This window comes from Sparus aurata, chromosome 15 (genome assembly GCF_900880675.1).
Source record: "Sparus aurata chromosome 15, fSpaAur1.1, whole genome shotgun sequence".
Classification (NCBI taxonomy): domain Eukaryota; kingdom Metazoa; phylum Chordata; class Actinopteri; order Spariformes; family Sparidae; genus Sparus; species Sparus aurata.
Genome location: NC_044201.1, coordinates 26,072,018 through 26,094,744, shown reverse-complemented (window position 1 = coordinate 26,094,744; position 22,727 = coordinate 26,072,018). Strand labels below are relative to the sequence as shown.

At 40.3% G+C, this 22,727-nt stretch overlaps 3 protein-coding genes across 9 annotated transcripts in view; 2 read left to right on the top strand and 1 right to left on the bottom strand.

Annotated features, from left to right (window-relative positions):
• The window catches only part of wdpcp (WD repeat containing planar cell polarity effector), a 74,709-nt gene extending 63,242 nt beyond the window's left edge, over positions 1 to 11,467 (bottom strand). For 3 of the 6 annotated variants that reach the window (XM_030442480.1, XM_030442479.1, XM_030442481.1), the window contains exon 1: positions 10,804 to 11,466. The gene's annotated coding sequence lies outside the window, so the exon portion shown is untranslated. Of the gene's footprint in view, positions 1 to 10,803 lie in introns of all 6 variants that reach the window. The other 3 variants (XM_030442477.1, XM_030442476.1, XR_003986983.1) reach the window with 2 other exon arrangements.
• mdh1ab (malate dehydrogenase 1Ab, NAD (soluble)) lies at positions 11,381 to 18,318 on the top strand. Its single transcript, XM_030442482.1, has 9 exons — positions 11,381 to 11,553; positions 12,043 to 12,141; positions 12,628 to 12,724; positions 14,979 to 15,154; positions 15,622 to 15,744; positions 15,896 to 16,072; positions 16,400 to 16,513; positions 17,341 to 17,430; positions 17,572 to 18,318. The coding sequence occupies exons 1-9, from the start codon at positions 11,551 to 11,553 to the stop codon at positions 17,692 to 17,694; spliced, it is 1,002 nt and encodes a 333-aa protein (XP_030298342.1). The 5' UTR covers positions 11,381 to 11,550; the 3' UTR covers positions 17,695 to 18,318.
• A 1,631-nt stretch (positions 18,319 to 19,949) lies between these two features.
• ugp2b (UDP-glucose pyrophosphorylase 2b) overlaps positions 19,950 to 22,727 on the top strand; it is a 34,782-nt gene continuing 32,004 nt past the window's right edge. The window contains exon 1 of one of the 2 annotated variants that reach the window (XM_030441019.1): positions 19,950 to 20,240. Coding sequence is in view for 1 of the 2 variants with exons in the window: in XM_030441018.1 (XP_030296878.1) it covers positions 21,182 to 21,200 (19 nt within the window). In the remaining variant the exon portion in view is untranslated. Of the gene's footprint in view, positions 20,241 to 20,277; positions 21,201 to 22,727 lie in introns of those variants that run through there. The other variant, XM_030441018.1, reaches the window with a different exon arrangement.

Here is a 22,727-nt window from a genome sequence, read left to right as displayed (position 1 = left end):
GGTATAAAACACTTAAAACAACAGTCAAATAAGTAATTACAAATAATTACATATGCTTACTCAATGCATGCACAGTGAATTCATATAGTTTAAACAAATACACATACACAACTCAAATCCTTAGGGTATCTTTTTGTCTTTAACGCCAATTATCTTTAACCTATTACACCTACTATTACCTTCAGAAGTACACTTTTACACTCTAAGAGGTCAAAATGATTGTTTAACAAACAATGTTACCAATATTTTATAATGTTGTTACTGTTAACAAATCCTATGATGAGACCAAAACCAACAATGTGTTAGTCCATCTTTTAATTCTTTGACTTTCAGCCCCAAGCCCATTTCTTCCAACTGAAATTAAATACACTATCTGTAATATCTGCTGCTTAGGGTCTTTCAATGAAAACAATAAGAAAAGGCCAGGTTTGTTGACATCTTGAAGTAGAGTGGGATTATGGGAATTTTTGTCTTCATTGTTAAACAACCTCCGCTGCCAAGGAAACTCTATCTACATGACTCTGGCAGGAAAAAGGTTTACCGATTTGGCGATACTTATTCACATTATGTTACGTGACGTTCACCAACTTTCTCTCTAATGCTCATACAGCTTAGTTAAACCTTTCCACAGTTCTTTGGTGCGTGCACACACACACACACACACACACACACACACACACACACACACACACACACACACACACACACAGACACACACACACACACACACACACACACACACACACACAAACCTGTCAAGGGCTCAGGAAGATGAGGTCCTTTAAAGTTTTTGTCAGATGCACAGAGCGAGATGGACCCTGGCAAAACGAAAGGTCACGATGAACGTCCCCTAGACCTCTCAGCGGTCTTATTTCCCCGTCACACACTCACACACACGCTGTCTGTCACCTCCCAGACGAGGCCATGACACCTCGGACACCTCTCAGCAGGCTGTGCCTCCCTCTGCCTCTCTCTCTCTCTGACAGGTTGACGTGGCACAGAGTGGACGAACATCGATGGCACTCGGACCAAGAAGTTTGTTCTCTTTGCTGTGACCTCAGGGATTGACACTTGTGTCATATCTCCTGTCTAAAAGTAGGAGTAAAATCCTTTCTGGCGTCTCTCCTTCACCTGGCAGCTGTATCACACTTCATCACTGTAGCATGATCTCTAACGTGGCTTTTCAGACTTGCATTGCTTCCTATTTTGTTATTTCAATGACCTTAATCTTGAGATTTGAACAAGTTCTACAATAGCAAAAACAAACGATCATTTTCAATATTAATTACGATATTCCAATCCTCATCTTAAATTACCAGATGCAAATGTCCGAAGGTTTCTTTGTTTGTTTGATTGACCCACAGTCAAAAAGTCCTCAAGACATTTGCTTGAAGTTTGGTGTTAAATAAAGAAAAAGCAGCAAAATATCAAATTTGAGAAGCTGTAGTCTTCAAATGTTTGGAATTTCACTTGATAAAGATTAACACAGAGAGACAAATGAAGGTAGAATTGCAACAATTAACTGAGTAGTTCTTAACTTTTACATTGATCGCAAACCAAATTCATCGTTTGAGGTGATTTTAGAACAAAAAAGTGAAAGTTCTTTGATTCTGATCTTCTTAAATGTGAATATCTTTTTAGTTTCTCTACTTCTCTGACAGTAAAGCAAATATCCTTTGGTTGAGAACAAAACAAGACATTTGAGGGTAACATCTTGGACCCTGGGAAGATTTTAAAAATGTATCAGATCAAACAACTATGATTTTTTGACTATGATGAATTGAGGCTTTGACAGATTAATTAATATGAAAATAATTGTTAGTTGCAATCCTAAAGTCGGAGTATTATGTCTTTCTGTTGGGCACAGCCAGGGTAGAGCATCCTGATGAACATACTGGCTGCTGTGAGGACTTGAACTGGTGACCTTTTTGTTTTGTTTCCCTCTTCAAATGCTATAACACTCAGTAAAAAGAAATCACGTATGATTGTCAAGTCAAACTTCTTCAGAGAGGTTAGAGAGCTAGCATTTGTACCTTGTCAACATCAAAAGACACATTGAGGAAAAGCTTTCCCTATAATGGTGCAGTCTGGTTATTTGTCGCCTACAGTAAGGGGTCACTCAAACTGCTGCTGAGGTCTGAAAGCAGAATGAAAGCACAAAATAAGACAACTGTGCACACAGACATGCACGTAAACACACATATGGCTATTCTCCATCTGTCAGAGAGCCTAAACACCCAGCCGTGCGTGAAAACAGCCCGATCCTGACCCAGTACTCGCCACACACACGCACACACAAGCACACACACACGCATGCACACACACGCACAGAGAAGAAGGGAATTCTACAACACAGATTTCTGCTGTTCATACAGAACAATAGCGGGGCTCTGCCTCTACTGCTGGGTCAAGTCATGTCTTGTCAGACTCTGTATCCTCTTTCCATTGAGCCTGATGGTTACGAGTACCACAGGGGCCCGCACTGGGCCCCATGTTAAACACATTCGCCCTGCAGTTAGACCTGTCTGACGCAAAGAGAACAGGCTCGACTTTCACATCAAACGATCATACAACCTAGCCCCACGCCTACAATTCAAACACTGCGCTCAGGTAAATGCTTACAGTTGACTGAAGGAGGCACGAAAATTGACTTCAAGATTTTATGCATCCTAATTCTCTATCTTTCTTGTATTTAGACTTTCTCACCCCATCTGTATTATCAAAATGTCAATCATACATAATCAGTATTATCACTGTTTCTTCAGAGCTGCCCATTTCACTTTGTACACAAATGAAAAAAGGGAAATTAGTACTCTACTTGTGCTTTTAATACAACAAAATCGTCCCCAAAGACTCCTGTGATTTCTGTGCATTTAGTTATCTTCATTAGAGGCTCAGTGTGACAAGCACTTGAGAGCTTAGCAGTTAAAACAACACTTCACATTAAAACATCATCAGGGGTGGTAAAAGTCATTGCTCACACAGGGGAAGTGATTTTGACACATGATGTGCGACTGTTTGTTTAAAGACCTGTAAAACTCACACCTTACAGACTTCAATGAAGCTGATAAGGCCAAGTTTTCACAGGATGAAACAAGGCTTTTCAGTAATCAATAAACCTTTTTTAGTAATAATGTCCACCCAGCAAGCAGATTCAACTTGCACATACGTCTCGAGCATGTGAAAACTTCCAAACGCACATTCAGCATGACAGCAGTAGCGTGAAGCTCTTCAGTTTGCTACGTATGACTGAATGTGTGTGATGACGATCAGAGACAGTGCAGATGAATTAGTGTGTGACCACTGTGACAAATTTCCCACCACCATCCTTTTTAATGTGTGACAGGCCCTTCACTGGCTCAACACCCCCTCTCTCTCTTCCATACATGTACATAGGCTTAACTTCGTCAGGGTGGGCCGATCCCGCCGGCTCACTGTCGGCACGGCAACGAGCGCTATCCTGGCTAACATCTGCTGCACGACCCGGGGCCACTCAGAATGGGTCTTAATCCCCACACAGCCATGTTGTGGGGGAAAACATTCTTTCCTTTTAGTGAGTGCAGACAAACAGGGACAAGCGGTGTTGCTGGTAACCTGCAGGCAAACCGGCCTCTTGGAAGGACCCGAAATGCTGTCGGTTACGTGGCCCCCAATTGTGCCACGGCCCATTATGGCTGTGCAGAGGGGTGTGACCGCCAGCGTCGGCAGCGAGTTGCCGTCACTGGTCCAGTTGGATGGATTTAGGGTTTGAGGTTAATGAAAGGTGGTGCGAGTGGGCGAGCTGGGGTGGGTCAGGGAGGGTTTGTCAGCCAGCCTTGTTATGCTAAAACAACAGTTGCTTTGATAAAAACGTGAACCACCGTCCACGCTCTACAATGTGAGTCTGCTGCCACATCAACAGATCCAGGACACTGTTGCTGCCGCATTTCTGGTCATCCTTCAGTGAGTTTTTAAAAAGTGTGTGTGTTGCTGTCAACAGCAGAGGGAATGGAGAGTGAGCGTTCAGTTAGGACAGATGCAGAACATCAACATGTGGCAGTTTGGTGACCCCTTGTGGCCATTATAAACACTCTTACATTCTCACACACAAAAACAATCTTATTTACACATAAAAACACTGAGGTACTCACACCAGTAACCATTTAAAATCACAACACGACAAGTGAGCGACTCTCTTCTGAAACAAGCCAAGCCATGATCCTTCATATTACTGTTTCTGATAAAGATCTCTCGCAGCGGTGACGCACAGAGGAAATGAAGACACAACCCCATCAATCAGTCCATCAACTGCTATGAAATATGTATTTGTCTTAATATGGGGTTTGATTCCATCAAACCTATTTCACGGACCATTTCCCTATGCAAACACCTCGGGGAGAAAGAGGGAGAGAGAGAGAGAGAGCGGCACAGTGCGGTTGAGGCTCGTTCAGAGGAGAAAACATACCTCCGAGGATGGCTCTGTGTGTGTATATTATGAGATTTAATTGAATAGTCCTGCATCAGTGCCAAGAAGTTAGTCGGTGTGTTTGCAGAGGTCTGTGTTCTTTTCCCACAGCAAGCCAATACTTGGCGTGAAACAAAGTCCTTCTCAGGTTTCAATCACAGACAATCAGCGAGAGAAGTACATCAAGGCAGACTGGAAACATTCATACGCCTCCGGGCCTTGTCCTAAAAGTGCCAAAGCTGCACAATAACAACAGCTCAAATGGATCTGCAGGCTATTTCTGGACACAAGCAATTCATGATAGCGCTCAGCTCAGCTAAGGGTTTTTTTTTTTTGGAAGATGTGCTCTGCTTAGTGTTAAAAAGGGGCCTGAAAAACATCTTTGCATAGACGATGAGAATTATTAATGGGTAAATGATACTGAACATATACAATACTGAGTAATTAGATACAACTATTGCTATACAGACAAAATAAACAGCAATGAATGAAGACCTTGCTTGCATTATTGAACTAGCTGGGGAAGAGTGTAGTTTACACATTTAATGGGTCTGCTAACGATACAGACTTTGTGTGAGGTGCATTTCCACATGATAATCTGTCAGATCTACAAAGCTGTGCTTTACGTCTCATTCCGTTTTATAAATTCAAATTGCTGCAGAAACAGTTTCACCTGCACCGGCTTAATTTACACTCCCACAAATTCCCTTAAACATACGTTTGTAAATCGATACTTGCTTCACCGCTCATTACACTTAGAAGAACAGACAATTAGAAGCGCAACACAGTGTAACCAGCAGTGTTTCATCTGCAAGGTTCAACAGCTGTCATTACGCGCAACCACACGCATGACTGAGGCCATTTACAGCATCCACACATGCACCTGTACACAATTGCAGTAATATCTCATTGTTATTTAAAGTCAGAGGGTTGATAAATGATTGATTAACAGTTTATCATGACATAGACTTTACAAATTGTTTCTGAAATATTAGCTCCAATGTAAATAAAATAATACTAAACTTCATTCCTCATTAATTATTCAAATGCAGCTATCTTTCGAAAGACTTGCATCTGCATGGTCCCAAGTCTGCATGAGTAACGCGCAGTCTCACAGCACTTTCTTTCTGAACACCAGTTTATTTGTGGACAAGGCATTGCATGGTTTTTGTGCATACAAACCACTTTTACAACTGTACTGTCACATTTAGCATCCTGGAATACCTTAAAATATAAAGGTATAAAGGTGCCTGATGATTTATTTCCCCATGACTTTCAAGAGCACGAAAACACTGCATTGTTGTACTTATATTTCTGTGTTTTATATATTTAGTCTTCTGTTGCTTAGTTTTCCTGTAGAGCTCTTTGAAACTTCTGTTTTTAAGAGTTTTTAAAGAGTCATATAAACATAACTTAAGGAAGAACATTTACAGTGATATAAACTGTTACTATATCTGAGGAAAAGGTGCTTTGGGTTTTAACAAATCAGTTGCACACTCAGTTACACATAGTTACTAAATTTCAGCACAAAAGCCTTCCAGTCATAAGGCCAGTTCTTACCGAGAGGACTATTGCTGCAGCAACAAGTGTTTCTGAAGAGTCTTCACTTCAAAATCCATCAACACCAGTTTCTTAATGCTATGTAAAGTGTCAGCCAAGAATGGCTATGGTAAACCGCAGCCATATGCTGACATCTAGTGGAATATTGTAGTTATTTCAAATACTAGCAAATGACAGGACAGGGCCATGAAGGTTCATTTGAAACACTGCTTAAAAGTCTGCATTACATCATTGGTGAAAAGGGAACAAAAAATCATTGGCTCCATCTGATCAAAGACAGAAATATGACACAGGGATGCCAGAAAGTAAACAGGGTGATGGAACAAGGATGGAGAAAGCAGTGATGATGAAGTGATTATCTGCTGTGTTTGTGTGTTGTTTATGTATGTGGGTGCGCTCATGTGAATGCAACCCGCTATCTCACGGAGTCTGCTGGTACACTGTGAGGGCTATTTGGTCTAGCAAGGCAGATAAGAGGGTGATATTGAGGCCGGTGGGTGTGCTGGCTATCTGCCTCACAGCCGCCAACGTAACAGGGTCACTCAGGTGCACTCTGCGGGGACAAGTGGAGGAGCAGAATAGGAGGAGATAAAGTCGGAGAGGACAGAAAAGGTGGAGATGAGGGAGGCGAAATGACGACGGAACAAAGGAGGAGGAGGAGACGGAGGGGACAAAGGACGGAGAGAGGGGTCAGCAGAGGAGACAGACACTGTCGAGAGAGACGTGCTGCTGTTCATGCACTTATCAAGATTTTCACAGCTCGGAGCATGACAGTGTACTCCGTATGTGTGCGCATGTATGCGTAAAATTCGGGCATTGCTGAGCTTCGAGCATGTTCACACTCCATGTGTATGCGTGTGTGTGTAGTTTAGGATTTGTGCATGTGTGAACTTTGCCCAGTCGCCTCGCTTCTGTGGGGCTCCAGGTTTCGCCTGGTGGGTGGGATAAAACACCCACAATGCCGATTGTTTTCACAGCACACACACAGAGGATCAGGCCGGCATGGCAAACTGGCACCAGATATTATCATGTGTGCCGCTGCTGTTTTTGGTTTCATTCTGATTTCCTTTTTACAAAGACGAAGTATGCCTAATCCCCTCATGTCAACCTGACTTTGGAGGCTGCCAGAGAAGAAAATAAACAATTGGAGTCTAACTTGTCAAAGGACAGTTACAGCAACAACAGACTCTTTCAATCGTGTGCTTATGTAAAGTCAAAACTGTCACAAGCACTTTGAATATAAAAACTTAAGGGGACTTTAGGTGGATTTGAAGGATATGTGTGCTAAAGACAACACCTGATGCAGAGAGCACTGACAGGCTAATGAATATTTCAAAGACAAACAATATTCTGAGAGAGGAATATTGTGTTAAGTCATACATTCTTTCATTTCTATAGATCTTGTTTATTTATTTAACAGAAAACTCTTAGTCCTCTGAGCTGACCTTCTGAAGGTTTCCCACATTTGGTTGACCTTTTCTGAAACCTTAAACTTGATATCAAAACTTCACAATGGCAGTAAAAATGCATAAAGCAATGAATATGGGCTGGATATGTTTGTTTTGTTTGAATCTTAAAATGGCTTAAAATTCTTTATAACTATTATTATTGTATTATCATTTTATAATATTGACATGGCAACCTTGTATCTTAGTTGCGTGGAGAAAATCACCACAAGCAAAACACAACTACTGCTCAAGTGACACTACTTACATTACTGTTTACCACTGCCAGGAGGGGACCAATGTTCCTTCACTTGTCTGGACAGTGGATAAAAAGTTGTGAAAAGAAGTAGATCACGGCATATTTCAAGACCCTCCAGTACAGGATGATGACTGCCAACAGACAGCTGTGAGCACCTGTTTGTCCCATTACCACACCCATGACACACACAACGCATTGGGGCAAAAAATGTAACTGGATCTGAGAGGAACACTGCCAGGCTGTGGCAGCTGCTTCAAACAGCTCTGAATAAGGCTTTCACACACAGAGCCTTTTGAGTAGGGAAGCGTCCGTGTCAGCCCCTGTCACTGGCAGGTGGAGACATGAAAAGCAAGGACAGTTTGGGGCTTTGGATGGAAAACTGTAGGCGGTTGAGTACATTTTGTAATATTAATTTGAAAGAGAACAACAGGATGTTGAAACAAAAATTAAAATATTATGATATGAGAAACCTCTCACATGGCAGAAACTGAGAGTGGCAATAATTGATGCAATATTGTAAATAAAAGTTCCCATGAAGTCAAAAATCAATATTTATTTATATCACAGATGTCTTAATGGTAAAAAAAAAAAAAAAAAAAAGTCATTTTCGACCCCAACCCTAACCTTAGGCATACGTAATGGTATTTTAGAGTTTGTAACCTCCTGAAAAAACAATAAAAAATGTTGATGACTCATACTGCACTCTGGGGCTTATATTAATTTTCTTATAATAAGTGCTTTCTTATTTTTTATTTGAAAAAAAAAGTCTTTCTAGGGACCGCGTCTGATGGATTACTGTACAAAAACACACATTTTTACTCTTAAATGTTTTTCAATCAAACAGCATGCTATCAATATTTTTACGGTAAATAAAAAACAATAAAATTGTACTTGGACATTTGGATAACTTTGCTAAACAATCCCATCACGTTAAAATTAATTAAATAAATTAAATGCCACAAGGATGTAGAGGATATGTAGTTAATTTGTGTTAGTGATGTTGTATTGATTGACTTGCCAAATTCTATGCAAAAGGTCGGAGGTCAGAGCCACCTGCTGAACAGCAGCCCAACTACTTATTGATCGCAGGTCCTTAAGCTCCACTGTGTGCCTCAAGACATTACAGACTCCAGCTGTCCACTCAACAATAAGTCAATATGTCATAGATTTCTTTTTTTTAATCCAACCTATCATTAAATGTAGTAAATGTGTGCCTTTGTAACAAAGCTGGTTTCCCTATGATCCACTTTAAAACAAATGTCTGCCTGTTCAAGAAACTAACAAGTGAAGAATTGAAACCCTTGAGTTGTTGAATATGGACTTCAATATGACAATTGGATAATGTTTTATGTATGACTACTGGCAGCATCATACAATGCTGAAGCTTAAGTATGGGTACGTTGTCTGAAGTTTTATAAAAACTTTCTCAACAAACAAGGGAACCAGACCTGATTGGCCAACTCCTCAGCAACAGTTAAATTTAACATCAACATGAACTTAATGGTGAAGACATGGACCCATGAGTTCATGGTAAGCTCATCAGAGAACAAGATGTCTTTGTGCTATTCATATCCAGGCAACAACATGACCATCACATGATATTAGGATCCACAGATACAAAAGCATATGCAAAATAGTAGAGATTCAGACTGAATGCCTTAGGTGCTAATTTCACTACACCAAACATAAACTGTGTCATAATGCAACTCAACCAAAGTCTTGTATATTGTACTATTGCCTGATGATAACACCTCACATTATACTGCTAAATGTAATTCTTTCACCTGGAGAGTCAACATTTTCATTGCCTTCTCCTGGTTTCCTTCCAAAGTCACATGTCTCTTGGTTTTCTTCTGAATTGTGAGTACAGTTTTGCACATTTCTCCTCTCCAAGTTATCACAACATTTTTCTGTCACTGTACATAATATAGTCTAATGTATGTTGCACTGCATCCTCCTTAGTGAGTGAGAAACAGGCAGAGGAATGGGGAAGGGAAAGAAATACACAAATTTCAAGATTTCAGACTTCCTGGACAGAGGGATTCTTGTTTCCTATGCAGAATTATTAAAGAAAAGGGGCCATGTTATTGAACAATGAATGTCAGAGATTCACACAGATTTAGACCGAGAAATTGTTCTTAATTCTTTTCTGAGAATGAAAAGTAGCAATATTTAAAAGAAAAGGCTGTTGCAGTACACTTATTTTCATTCTTTAAAACTCACCAGAGTGGAAATACAGTCTCTGAAACATATCTTTTTCAGGGGGAGGACACTTGACCCCATTTTGGTTTCAAAATCGTTCCTATATTTGAGGTCTCATGGTCGGCAAGTACGTCATTTTGTCATTTGTCAATGAGCATTTCTGTCTATAAACAACCCAAAGGATTGTCTCTAATGTACAGGCAGTACAAAAGTCAGAAAAAGACAGAGACACTTGAGAAGAATCTGTTTCAACCATATAATCATTTGGTACAGTGTTCTTACCCAGCAGACAGCCAGCCAAGCTAGCCTACAGTGAGACCATAGTCAAGACGCCAGCCAGGTGTAACACCATCTCCTCAGCTTTTTGTTCAAGTCGTGTAATGAGGCTGTAATGAGGCCATGAAATATTGATAACCATGCTCACCTAACACAGGGCCTCTATGGGTGTGCTCTCAAGTCAAACAAGATAGCAGAAAGAAACACTTTACGCCTCCCTTACCGAAGAACCAAGGATTGGGAGAATACTTACAACGGGATGATACTCTCAAACTCTTGATGTGGAAAACATTTTGTGATGTATGCAGTGCATTACTTAGCCTACATGTCCGGGGTATAAATCACACTTCAGCAATGATGAAACAAGGAAATGGTACTGCAAGATTTTCAGTTAATAAGGTTTTCATAAATTGTTGTGTTGAGACTTTTCTCGTGCAACTGGGAAGACCAAATGTCTCTGGTTGATACTGAGCTGTACAAAAACTTCAAGCATGCCTTTAAGTGAATTCAAGACAGGTGAATCTAGCATCCTCACACACACACACGCAAAGGTGGAGGGAGGAAGACAGACAGAGAGGTGGAGAAAGAGAAGAACCAGGTTACTCTCATCAACTTACCTTGACTGTTTCAGTGACGAAAACTTTTCGTGCTTTCTCCTGGTCTGCTCAGCTTTAGTGGTTTTTTAACTTCACGTGAATGCCAACTACACAACTTAAAGCATGCCTTTCACTGCAATCATTTACAGCTAGCTAAGTTAGCGGTTTCATATTAGTTCGACTAGTGAACGCCAGTCGGGCTAGTTAGCACTGAACAAACTGAACCTGCTTTGCACTGAAAGCGTTTACATTTAGCGAGTTTCATTTCATACGGATAATTCATGCTAACGCCTCTAGTCGATCTTCGGTCGGCTCATTTTAATTACACATGTTGGTTTCCCGTCTATGTCCCAAAAGAGAAGCTTAGCTAAAGCAGTTTACAAACTGTAATCTCGATGCTAGCTGGCTCTCTGCTGCCGCTGGATACTGGTCGCTAGGCAACAGCAAGCGGTACTTTCAACGCTATGCTAACCAGCTAGCTCGTTAGCGCCCCCGATCCAGTTTCTAGCGATAACCTGTAGTGTGCAGCCTAGGTAATAGTAGTATAATCCGGAGAGACGTTTTGTGATGTAACCCGTTGAGTCTAGTTTGTTCGTTTCGATAAAGGATAACGTTAACTATCAAAAACTACAACTACCAGTACTTCCTGGATCGTCAAGCTGCCGTAAGACGGCTAGGAGTGTCGTGATTGACTGAGGATTTATATAGGAGTGCCCTCTGGGTTGAGCGAGAAGTGGGAGAGAGCCTGCACAAGCTATCGTGTCAAACATGGTGAGTATAGCCAGACAATATATATCTTACTCTGTTTTCAGTAATGCATTGGACCATAGCTATTCAAAGAGTCACTAGTTACTCTCAAAGTTTTGCTAAGTTCGTCAAAGTTTGTTATCTATTGTAACTGTAGTTTTGTATGTCGTGGCAAAACGGAACCAACCCCTGAGTGCTCAAAAGTTTATTTAATGTAAAACCTGTCACAGCTACCGTATCGTGGTCATTGTGGTTATTGAATGAATGCTGTTGAGCGTGTGGTAAAGATGGCGATGAACTTGATAACCTAATTATATCTTTGTTTTGTTATGTAACAGGCAGGCAACACCGTCTATTTTTGAACTGACCCTCCTGCTTTTGTAAATCCTGTTGATAGGAATAGACACACCCCATGTGTGCAAGAAAATTAAAGTGTCACTTTCATTCCTGTCCTCTTAATGGAATCAATTCTAATAATGCTAACAGCACTGTTCTTTGCCTTGTGTCTTGCAGTCTGAGCCTATTAGAGTTCTGGTGACCGGCGCTGCTGGGCAGATAGCCTATTCCTTGTTGTTCGGCATTGCCAAGGGAGATGTCTTTGGCAAAGACCAGGTAAAGAAGGGCCTTTTGTCTTGCTCACATAACACACTCAGTTCCTTTATCTCATTAGGAAGTGTAAGGGCAGCGTCACTAGACATATACAGGATACAGGCGAGCTGTATCTCACATGTATGTCACAGGTTTTCCAGGTCAAATCTAGGGGTGACACTGAACATGGCCGCTGTTGGAAATCTGATCAGTTTGCACTTGCCTGTGCATGTGCATGGGGACGAGCCAGGATTGCCCTTCAAGTCAATGAAACGGATCTTGTGCCAAGAGTCTTAGGCCAACTTTAAAACCACTTGATCCATTTGGCACAAGCTGTAGTCACTGAGCCACATGGCTTAGGCCTTCACACTCTGTTCCCTGAGACAACTAAGTCCCCCCCCACCTTCATGTCTTTATTATACATGCAAGTTATGATTTGAGTGCATTTACATTCAGTTCAGCATGTTTTATTCATTCCATACCATTCATTCCTCCTCCTCCTCCTCTCAGCCAGTCATCTTGCTCCTTTTGGACATTACGCCCATGTTGCCAGTCCTGGAGGGTGTTGTCATGGAGCTGCAGGACTGTGCTCTCCCACTTCTGAGAGGTAACTGTTAAAGAATGGGAAATACGATAAAATAAGGTGACATATTGTCTGTATTCATTATCAGTAAACTGGCATCAAATAGCAGTTTTATACTCCTTGTTTTTTAGTAGACGTTGTCTTAAGTTAAATTAAATTACTACAGATTAAAGAAGATTTTTTCCCATATTCTTGTGTAAAAAAATCTGTACTTTCGAAGTTCTGCCTTTTTTCAGTTTATAGCTTTTTTTCTCTTTTAAAATCGGCACACACGCATACATGTTTTTGTGTTTGGGCTGAAAATGTATAGTGCACACACCGTCTGTAATCCTGAATCAATTCATAATGAAGTGCATATTATATTATAATCTATATTATATAACCATTTAGGGCTCTAATTCTGTTTATTTACACATATTAATTTATTTCAGATGATTGTCTTGTTAACTCAGGTAGATGTAGCTTTGGCCTTTGTCCTAAGCATGTTCCATCATCATGCCATCATGTTTTGCAGTTTTGAGCTTTCTGGAGCCTCTAAATATCAATGGGACAACAGGTGGTATGATGAAATGGAGGGGAAAGATGTAGCGGACAGTTTTGTTTAAAGTGCTTTAGATTCTGCATTGTTGGTCCCAGGGAGGGATGAATCTCTACATGGACAGGGTAAATGTAACATTCTGCTCATTGCTAGAAAGCAAACACACACGCTGTTAATGGAACAAGTGAGAAATGTATTACAAAGCATATGAAAGCCCTTTCTATGGCTCTTTTCAGTGTGTGATTTGGCCAAAACATCAATGATTATACATGCATTATAACTTTTTATTGAAATGATTTAATATGAACAAACACAATCACAGTTGCTGCAATCAATTAATGTTGCAGCTGTACTGTATCTCCTTGTTTTAAGTTCATTTTACATGATAAGATCCAGTTTTTTTGGCAAAGGCACCGTTTTGTAGAAGCTGCAGGATTTTTGAATCAGTCGATATCGTTGAAGCATCCTGTGGTTATTTGAAATCAAGACTCTACTTTATATATTTCTAAACTTGCAGAAAATCAGTCACTACCTGCTGGAGACTAACGGCCTCACACATCTCTCCTAAATGTTGGAGAAGACAGATAGACCTTCTCTGTTTTGGAAATTGGCTCAAATGCTTTGACTCATACATGCGTCACTATTTTAAGACCGTCAGGACTTTCCATCCTTTAATTTCCCCCTCAGAGACACTTGATAAATATGCAGGTTGGTTCCCATGAGCTTTTTTGGTGCCATCACTGTAACCGCAATCATGATGTCTGTCGTGAGGCACCATTATGTGGCATCTCCATTGTGACCTGGAATTTTTCCTTTGAATTGGTTCTGTCCTTTGCTTTGTTTGGACAGGGGCTGTGAGAGGCCCCTGTTTTAACAACTGTGCTGCAAAGACAACGCTTCATGCATTGAGATGGGCCCAGCCTTATGGTACAACTCTGGTCGCCCATGTGATATGTCCAAAATACATCTCCCAAAATTGTGTGTGATTTAGAAATTATGAAAAAAATTAGTTCACATGGACAGATGAGTCTTAAGCATTGTGCTTATGTATTTCGATGTGATTCTTTCAGAGACTGTATGATTTACGTTAATTTTTCACATGACCTTTTATCAAAAATGCCACCTGAGAAAATGTTTTTGTATTACTGTGGAGAGAGCCAAGAGACTACATTGATAAGAGCTCATAAGTAACAAACGAGAAGGTTCATCCCAGCACATTAAATATATTTTAGTCTTGGTTAATGGTATATTCGTAGTTTTCAAATAAAAATTAACACAGAAGAACATAAATTATGTCCATTTAAGGTAAAGTTAGTAAAATCCAAACTTTTACAGCCTTAACATCTTGTGCATCAAGTGCGATTCTAATTTTCCTTTTAAGGGCCAATGTCCACATGACATTTGTTTTTGTTCTGAAAGCCAGCCTAATTTTTCAGTCATTCTGAATGAGGACAGCATGTCTCCTCATTGGCCTCATTTAGCCACTGAGAGAAAAATGTATGCGCCTCAGCATCTTTTTCAGAGCGCTCTGCCTTTTTCATGCAGCTTCTTCAAACCCTTCTGGTTGAAAATCTCTCAACTTTTCTAGCCGTTTCTGTAAATTCTAACCTTTTTATAAGACCGGAACTATTACAACAGCAACAGTGAAGTCCATCATTTTGAGTAGATTAATCATATTTAATATACAAATATAAACAAAAGTAACAGGGACCAGTCATAATGAATCCACTCTTTCTGCAGAGATTGTCCCCACTGACAAGGAGGAAGTGGCCTTCAAGGACCTGGATGCTGCCATCTTGGTTGGCTCCATGCCCAGGAGGGATGGCATGGAGAGGAAGGACCTGCTCAAAGCCAACGTGGCCATCTTCAAGAGCCAAGGCACTGCTCTGGAGAAGTATGCCAAGAAGACTGTCAAGGTAATGACCCAGGATTTAGTTTAGAGACCTGCACAGATATGCAAATTTACATACACTCCACTGCTTTGCCACTTGCGTTCAAGGCTGTTCAGTGAAACTATTCTACTCCTGGCAAAGTTGCGTGTGTTACGTTGCTTCAAGTATATAGAAATCTTAAACACTTGTTGCAAATGTGCTTGTGCTTGATTCCTTTTGTTCAGAGCCCTAACTTTGGCTTACATGGCAACAGAGCACAAATGTGCAAATTACTTTCTCATGCTTAATCTTATTTTTGATTTTGATATTACAATTTTGCTTTTAATAACAAATAAAGCTCCTCTCTGGCAAGATTAAGATAAAAAGAAAAAGACCACAGCTGCTTCTAAAATCGAATCTGTTATTGTTAATGAATCTATTACAATAATGAGTTTATGTTGAGTTATATCAGTTTTGTTTTCGTGTGTGTGTGTGTGTGTGTGTGTTTTCAGGTGCTGGTTGTGGGAAATCCTGCCAACACCAACTGTCTGATTGCAGCCAAGTCTGCTCCCTCCATCCCCAAAGAGAACTTCTCCTGCCTCACCCGTCTGGACCACAACAGAGCTCGCTCTCAGGTGTGCTCCTTTGGACTCACTTTTGTACTTCATTTCTATTCACACCTGCACTTGTACAAATTAGACTCACAGACTTGTAGCTGCCACTTTTGTCTGAGCAGATCTTGGAACCTGAATTTGCTTTTTTTCCTTTTATGCTCCGGTCCTGTAGGTGGCGATGCGCTGTAGCGTTCCTGCCACCCATGTGAAGAATGTGATCATCTGGGGCAACCACTCGTCCACCCAGTACCCAGATGTGCACCATTGTGTGGTCAACAAGTCTGGTAGCGAGCTCGCCTGCTTTGATGCAGTCAAAGATGATGCCTGGCTCAAAGGAGAGTTCATCACTGTAAGTTATTAAGGGTTCACTGTAATCTGTTAGACTGTGACATTTATACAGTGCTCTTCTCTTAACCACTCAAAAATGACAATTAACAGGTCTGCTAAAATATTTAAAATTGCACAAATGGTACAAAAAATGTCACATTTTATGGAAAATTCTTGCTGCTGCAGACATTTCAGCACTCAGCCTTTATCACAAAACCTTTACAACTAAACTGAAACTAGCGTCACAACTCAATAACGCAAGATAACACTGTATGAAAGGTTCTCCTGCACACATTCCCCCTGCCTGCAGCTGCATTTTTCATGTAACGCTACATGTTGTTTCATGCAGACAGTGCAGCAGAGAGGCGCTGCAGTCATCAAGGCCAGGAAGCTGTCCAGCGCCATGTCTGCAGCCAAGGCCATCTGTGACCACATGAGAGACATCTGGACAGGCACCAGCGAGGTAAACCCCATATATAATTTATGTAACAGTTGATCTGGGAATAATTTTCTGTTGCTGCATTTTCTCAAGAATAAAAAAGACTACTTGCATAACCCTAATTTTTAAGATTTGGTGAGGTGACAATGAAAAATATGGTGAAATACACTTGTAGTTAATGCACCTATTAAAATAATAGCTGTCAAAGATTATTATGATTTCAGTAATTGTAAGTATCACTTGCGCCGTTTGTGGACCTCAACAATTTGTAAAAATATGTCATATTTGCCATTTGTTTTTTGTTCTCATCATTAAGAGGCTGTTCGAGTGTGCTGAGGTATTCATATAAAAAGAGTTGATTAAGGGTGCACCAACATCTTTGGCATACTATCAAAGTAAAAATCAGGTTTGTGCACACAATTTCAATTTCCCAAATTAAATACATAATAGAGCTGAAACAGTAATAGACGTTCAAGTCACTTTTCAAGCAAAAATGTCAAACATTTGTTGGTTACAGCCTTTAACTGTAAGGATTTGTTGCTTTTCTTTGTCATTTATAATTGTAAATGAAGCGTCTTTGATATTTGGACTCCCACAAAAAGAGTGTATTTGCATATGTATGCATTTGTGCTCATACAAGAGACATTAGTCACGAGTCTACAGACTTTTATGTACCTGGCCTCAAGCGTTTGTGGCTCAGAAATAAGATACAGTCCACGTTTGTACTTCTGATGCTCTTTTAGTTGGAAGAAGGTAAAAGGAAGTTTTGTTACTTCGATTTCTGAATATCTTGAATAAGTAACATTGTATTTGAAATCCAGTTTTAACCAGTTTCTCCTGTTTCTTTTCAGGGAGACTTTGTCTCCATGGGTGTTTACTCAACTGGCAACTCGTATGGAGTCCCAGATGACCTCATCTACTCATTCCCTGTCCATATTAAGGTGAGACTGATCTAACCTTTTATTCCCTCCAGTAACAGCTAAGTGTTTATTTTGAAATCAAGTAATAAAGTAGCAATAAACTACATTGTTTGCCCTAGTGTTTCAAAATGCATAACTTATAAAAATATGCCGTTTCCTCAGGGCAAGAGCTGGAAGATCGTCGAGGGCCTGGACATCAACAGCTTTTCCCGGACAAAGATGGACGCCACAGCAGCTGAGCTGATCGAGGAGAGAGACACAGCTGTGGCTTTCCTGGGAGTATGACTAGACCCTTCAAAGCCACCTAACCAGCACTTGGACAGCCCCAAAACTCCAGACTCACGCCTGTGATAAAGCACTCCACCAATCCCAATGGCATTACTGTATATGTGTGTGTATATGTGTGAGAGAGAGAGAGAGAAAGTTAGTGCTTATGAGTGTAAAGTTGGATTTATGCTTGTGTAAAAATGTACAGCAGCTATGTAGAGTTCTCAGCACTGTTGGTGATTGTTGTTAGTGAAGACAACATTTTCAGGAACGCCAGGCAAATCCATTTGCTCTACACACCTTCTACTGGCTCTGACCTGCTCAGTCAATCATAGAGTGAATAGAGACGATGACCAGGTTTACTTTGGCTTTAGGCGATCACTTGACATTAGTCTCCTTTTCAGTTAAGAGACTCTTACATCAGGGCGGCTGCACTCTGACGCACAAGTATAACTCCACCTTAAATATACAGTAAATACTGAAAGTACACAACATATGTTACCAGCTATTCTTCAGTAATCTTTTTCTGGAGGGTGAGTGAAACATGGATGGTTGTTACATATAGTCAATGATGCATTAAGTCCTATTACACTGGAACAGATAACTTTTGAAGCTGAAACAATAAAAAAATCAAACACTGTGCAACGAATTTCATCATTGATTTTCATTTGTTTTCCAACAGAGTGTCATCTTGCAGGTAAACAAATGTAATAAATATAATATGCAGTGCCATTTCTGCAGCTGCCACATTTAAAAGGTTTAGGTGTCATGCAAGCTGGGCACTTTCTGTGTGTATGCTTTCCCTGTGTCTGCGTGGGCTTCCTCCTACAGACCAACAGGAGCATATTAGGTGAACTGGCAATGTGTGAATGTGACTGTTTTTCTGTATCAGCCCAGTGACAGATGAAAAGACTAAACTTGAGAGTCCCTGCAGAAAAATATGTATTAAGATTCTACACTGCAGTTTTAAATGAAATCAATACAATATGCCAGTGATGGACTAAGTACATTTACTCAAGTATCAAATCAATAACCTTTATTTAACCAGGTAAAAAAAAACTCATTGAGATTTAAAACCTCTTTTCCAAGAGTGACCTGGCCAAGACGGCAGTATTGAGATACAATTTTGAGGTTCCTGAGTATTTAACTTTTCATGATTCTTTATACCTCTACTTGGAGACAAGTACTGTACTTTTCACCTGATTACGTTAATTTGATAACTTTGTTTCCATACTGCAAGGTGCTTTGGACACAATACATTTAATTATATTCAAGTGTGACTTTTGGGTACAAGAGTGAAGACCCGCCCTAGAGAAAGGCTCCAGTCCTTAAACAAACCCGCATTAGATATGTAGGGATCGATAGGCGACTGAACGGACAAGACACATTTACATGAGGAATGCTGGGTGGAGGGGGGTTTAGCACTTGTCTTCGAGTATCAGTATACTGAAAAAGGTTGTTTATTTAAAGCTTATAACACAGTAATGAGAAGTAAATCAATACTGTCTTTCCCAGTAGGGATTGCAGTTTTATTTTAGACTTTGCAGGAAAATCTGATTTGGATTGTTGTTCGTTTAAACAACAAAACACACACATGTATCCCAGCGGTGAATGTTTAAAATGCATCAAGGATGTGAACACACAAAATTATACCTGACAAAAATATTGTTACCTGTATTATCCAGCCCTGCAGAGCACACAGTTAAAGGTCATATTAATTACAAGTTTGTGCAGACGGAAAAAAAAAACATCTACAGAACTTGCAGAAAGGTGCAGAATATAGAAAATGTTTGTACATCAGGAGCTGAGATACAGTGCAATGTCAAAGTTTCACCAGACAAGGGCAGTATTTCCTAGTTTTTACCTTCCCAGCAGGAGGAAGAATGATTTCCAGTATTTAACATTATGTAATTTCTTAATGTACAATCTGTCTTTGCTGATTAAAAAAAAAGGTGTCATTAAAAGGGATGAATAAGAAAAACCAACACTATTTTTACATTTCCATTTTAAATGCTGCACAGTCAATTTGATAATACTCGTTATAATGCATGAATGCACTTTAAAATATTAACTGGTTCTTTAAAACTATTACAAACACAGAAGTCAGTACGATTACACGAGCGTTTTTTTTGTCTGTGTGTTTACTATTCACACATTTTTGGAGCATTCTTTAACCCGGAATTGCCAGAAGCCGTAACTCACGTAGCACAATTCTATTGGCTGTTAAAGTTGCGTCACGGGAAAACTGGCTCTCCCATTGGTTGCCATCCTCCTTCAACGTTTTCATTCGCCCCCTCCAGGAATGTCACTGTAGTGTAAAATATCTTAAAACTAATCACCGTATTTAAGTTCTTTTTTTTTTTGCCCGTTTGTAAGTTTTACGCAGCGATTTCGAAAAGAAACAGAAGCCCGGTGTTTGAAGGTGAAAAGCCGTTAAAAAACAGAACACGTACTGAGTGTACCCCACTGTGTGTCTCGTCTGCGGGATCACTGTGGTCCTTCAGACCCGCAGGACCAGGCCGACCCCATCGACTTTTCTTCCGCCAGCATCCTACAGTCACACAGTAAGGAAATGGTTTGAAATCTGAACCCATTTATCACTTTTCCTTTTGACACTATCCCCTTTCGCACGCGAGATGTGTTAAAGGTTGTATCGTTAAGTTAGCTAACGGGTACGTTGTTCTTTTGGACGTTTTTTTTTGTCGAAAACGGCCGTTTCTCGTCGCGTTGTGTTCACGGTACCACTGGAGACTTGAGCTCTCTTTGCGTTGTATTCATGTTCCTCAAGTAAGCAGCGCTTGTGTTCACTGTTTTCTCGAGTACATGGCGTCCTCTCTGTCCATCCATCCATCCATCAGTCAGTCAGTAATTTCTGCAGCCCTCCAGCTTGTGAAGTTGCCCGTGAGGCAGGTCATCTTATTGGACTCACTCGTGTGTGTGTGTATGTACGTGTGTCACCGGTGAATCATTGATGGCATACGAGCGGAGTAGTGTAAAAAAAAAAACCAGAAAGGGGCTGAATATCACCATAAGGTAATAAAAATGAAAGCAGTGGGCGAGGCAGAAGAAAAACACGAGCTGAGGTTGAGAGTCACAGCTAGGATTTGTGACGTGGTTTACAGTATCTGGGCTGGGAAATGAGCGGCGAGCAGTAAAGCATCCAGCTCGATCCGAACCAGGATCGTGTTCAGGGACGTCTGGCTGCCATCCAGAGAGATAAGTGGGCTCGGATACATGTGTGCTTCTTTCTGCTCTTCTGACGAGGACGTGAGGAGGTAGCCAGGACGTGTCATCCTCCAGAGACTCAGTTGTGAATGGACTTAAAGGCTTGAACGCGTCTGAATGAATGAGCAGTTGGCTTCGAGGCTTCATGAAGGAAACTTTAGTGTTCATTTAAGGGATTTTTATCATCAATGACACTTCAGTTTGCCCTCTGGAATATTCAATCTGAGGCTCTGTTTTGGGATTTATTTTATTATTTTGGTCGAGGCTTGACTGCAGTAACATGGCACTTTATGTAGAAGGTAAGTGGTGATGTTTGGGGTGCATTCCACTCTGATAATCTAAGATGTACAAGTAAATAAAACAGTGGATGTAAAGGACCATACCTGTGTTTTTTTTTCACAGTAATGCCAATCAGTTCTAGAGTCAACTACATTTACTTATCTTAGCATGAAATGACTTTTAATAATTTCAGTATCCTGTGTAAATCAAATGACTAGCGAACAATTAATCCAATAATCGACTAGTTGTCATCTATTAAATTAAGTTAATCATTAACTATTTTGTCAATCGATTAACTCTTTTTTTCCAGCTTCTGAAGTGTGAATATTTTCTGCTTTCTTTCCTGATTGACTTGTGGACAAAATGAGAGATTTGAGCACATCACCTCTGGCTTTTTAAACCATTTTCGGACATTTTATTGCGCAAAGAACACCTTGTTTAAGTTGAACTTGTTTATGTATTCTCGATTAAGGTGATTAATCGAGAATACAATGGCAATTAAAACATCTTTAGTGGCAGAGCCATATTCCTCAAGCAGAAGGTTTATATAGCACCTTTTAGTATTTCACAGCTAAACAACGTAGAAATAGAATTAAAAAAAAAAAACTAGATAACAAATCAGAATGAAATACCACATAAAATACAGAAGGAGAGCTGATAAAACACAGAATATAACAGTATTCTACACAAACACCTGCCTGAAAAGGGAACGTTTTTACTGCTTTGCCTCACGTACTGACTGATCAGTCAGATGTGACAGCTACGCTTGGTTTCACTTATTTCATAGCTATTATTTACATTTTCCTTGCCAACTGATGCCTTGGAGTGTACACGGCACTTGTGTACATGAGCATACATTAACATAATTCCCAAATGGGACCTGGCTGATAATATTTCCTTATTTGTGACTGACTCACATGGTAAATGATTAAGAGACTTGCATATCTATAGTCCATTTCCAGTTTACTGAACGCTCAAAGTGCTTTACATACAACATTTGTCACATTCACCCATTCACACACAATCATACACTGATGGCAGAGGCTGCTCATCAGGAGCAAATTGGGGTTCAGTATCTTGCCCAAGGATAAGTCAACATGCAGCTTACGGAGCCTGGGATTCGAACCAGCAACCAGTCCACAACTGAAAGAATGTACGGAGTGGAGTTCTGATAAAAAATATCAAGTGTATTCGCTTGTTGGAGTTTACTCGTCTGGTGTGTCATTAATCAGCTGCACCTCGGTATTTTTGTCTCTGCATGGCCTTTCTGTCCTGTCTAATAAGCAGCCAGTCAGCCAGTACCTTTGCCTCTGCTGCCATGAATACAGCATTCAGCACTCTTGACAAACACTAACTGCTAGTCAGTGTGCCGATGACAGCTCATTTTTAGACACAGTTGCAGATTATAGTCAAAGTTTTTTGTCGCTTTTAAGTCTCTGGTCAATTCTGTTTGGTAAGATAAGATGATTTGCTTAGTCAAGCAAGTGACTGACAATAATTTGGATACTTAGTTAATCATTTGTCTTTGGAGCAGATGCTGATAAGGT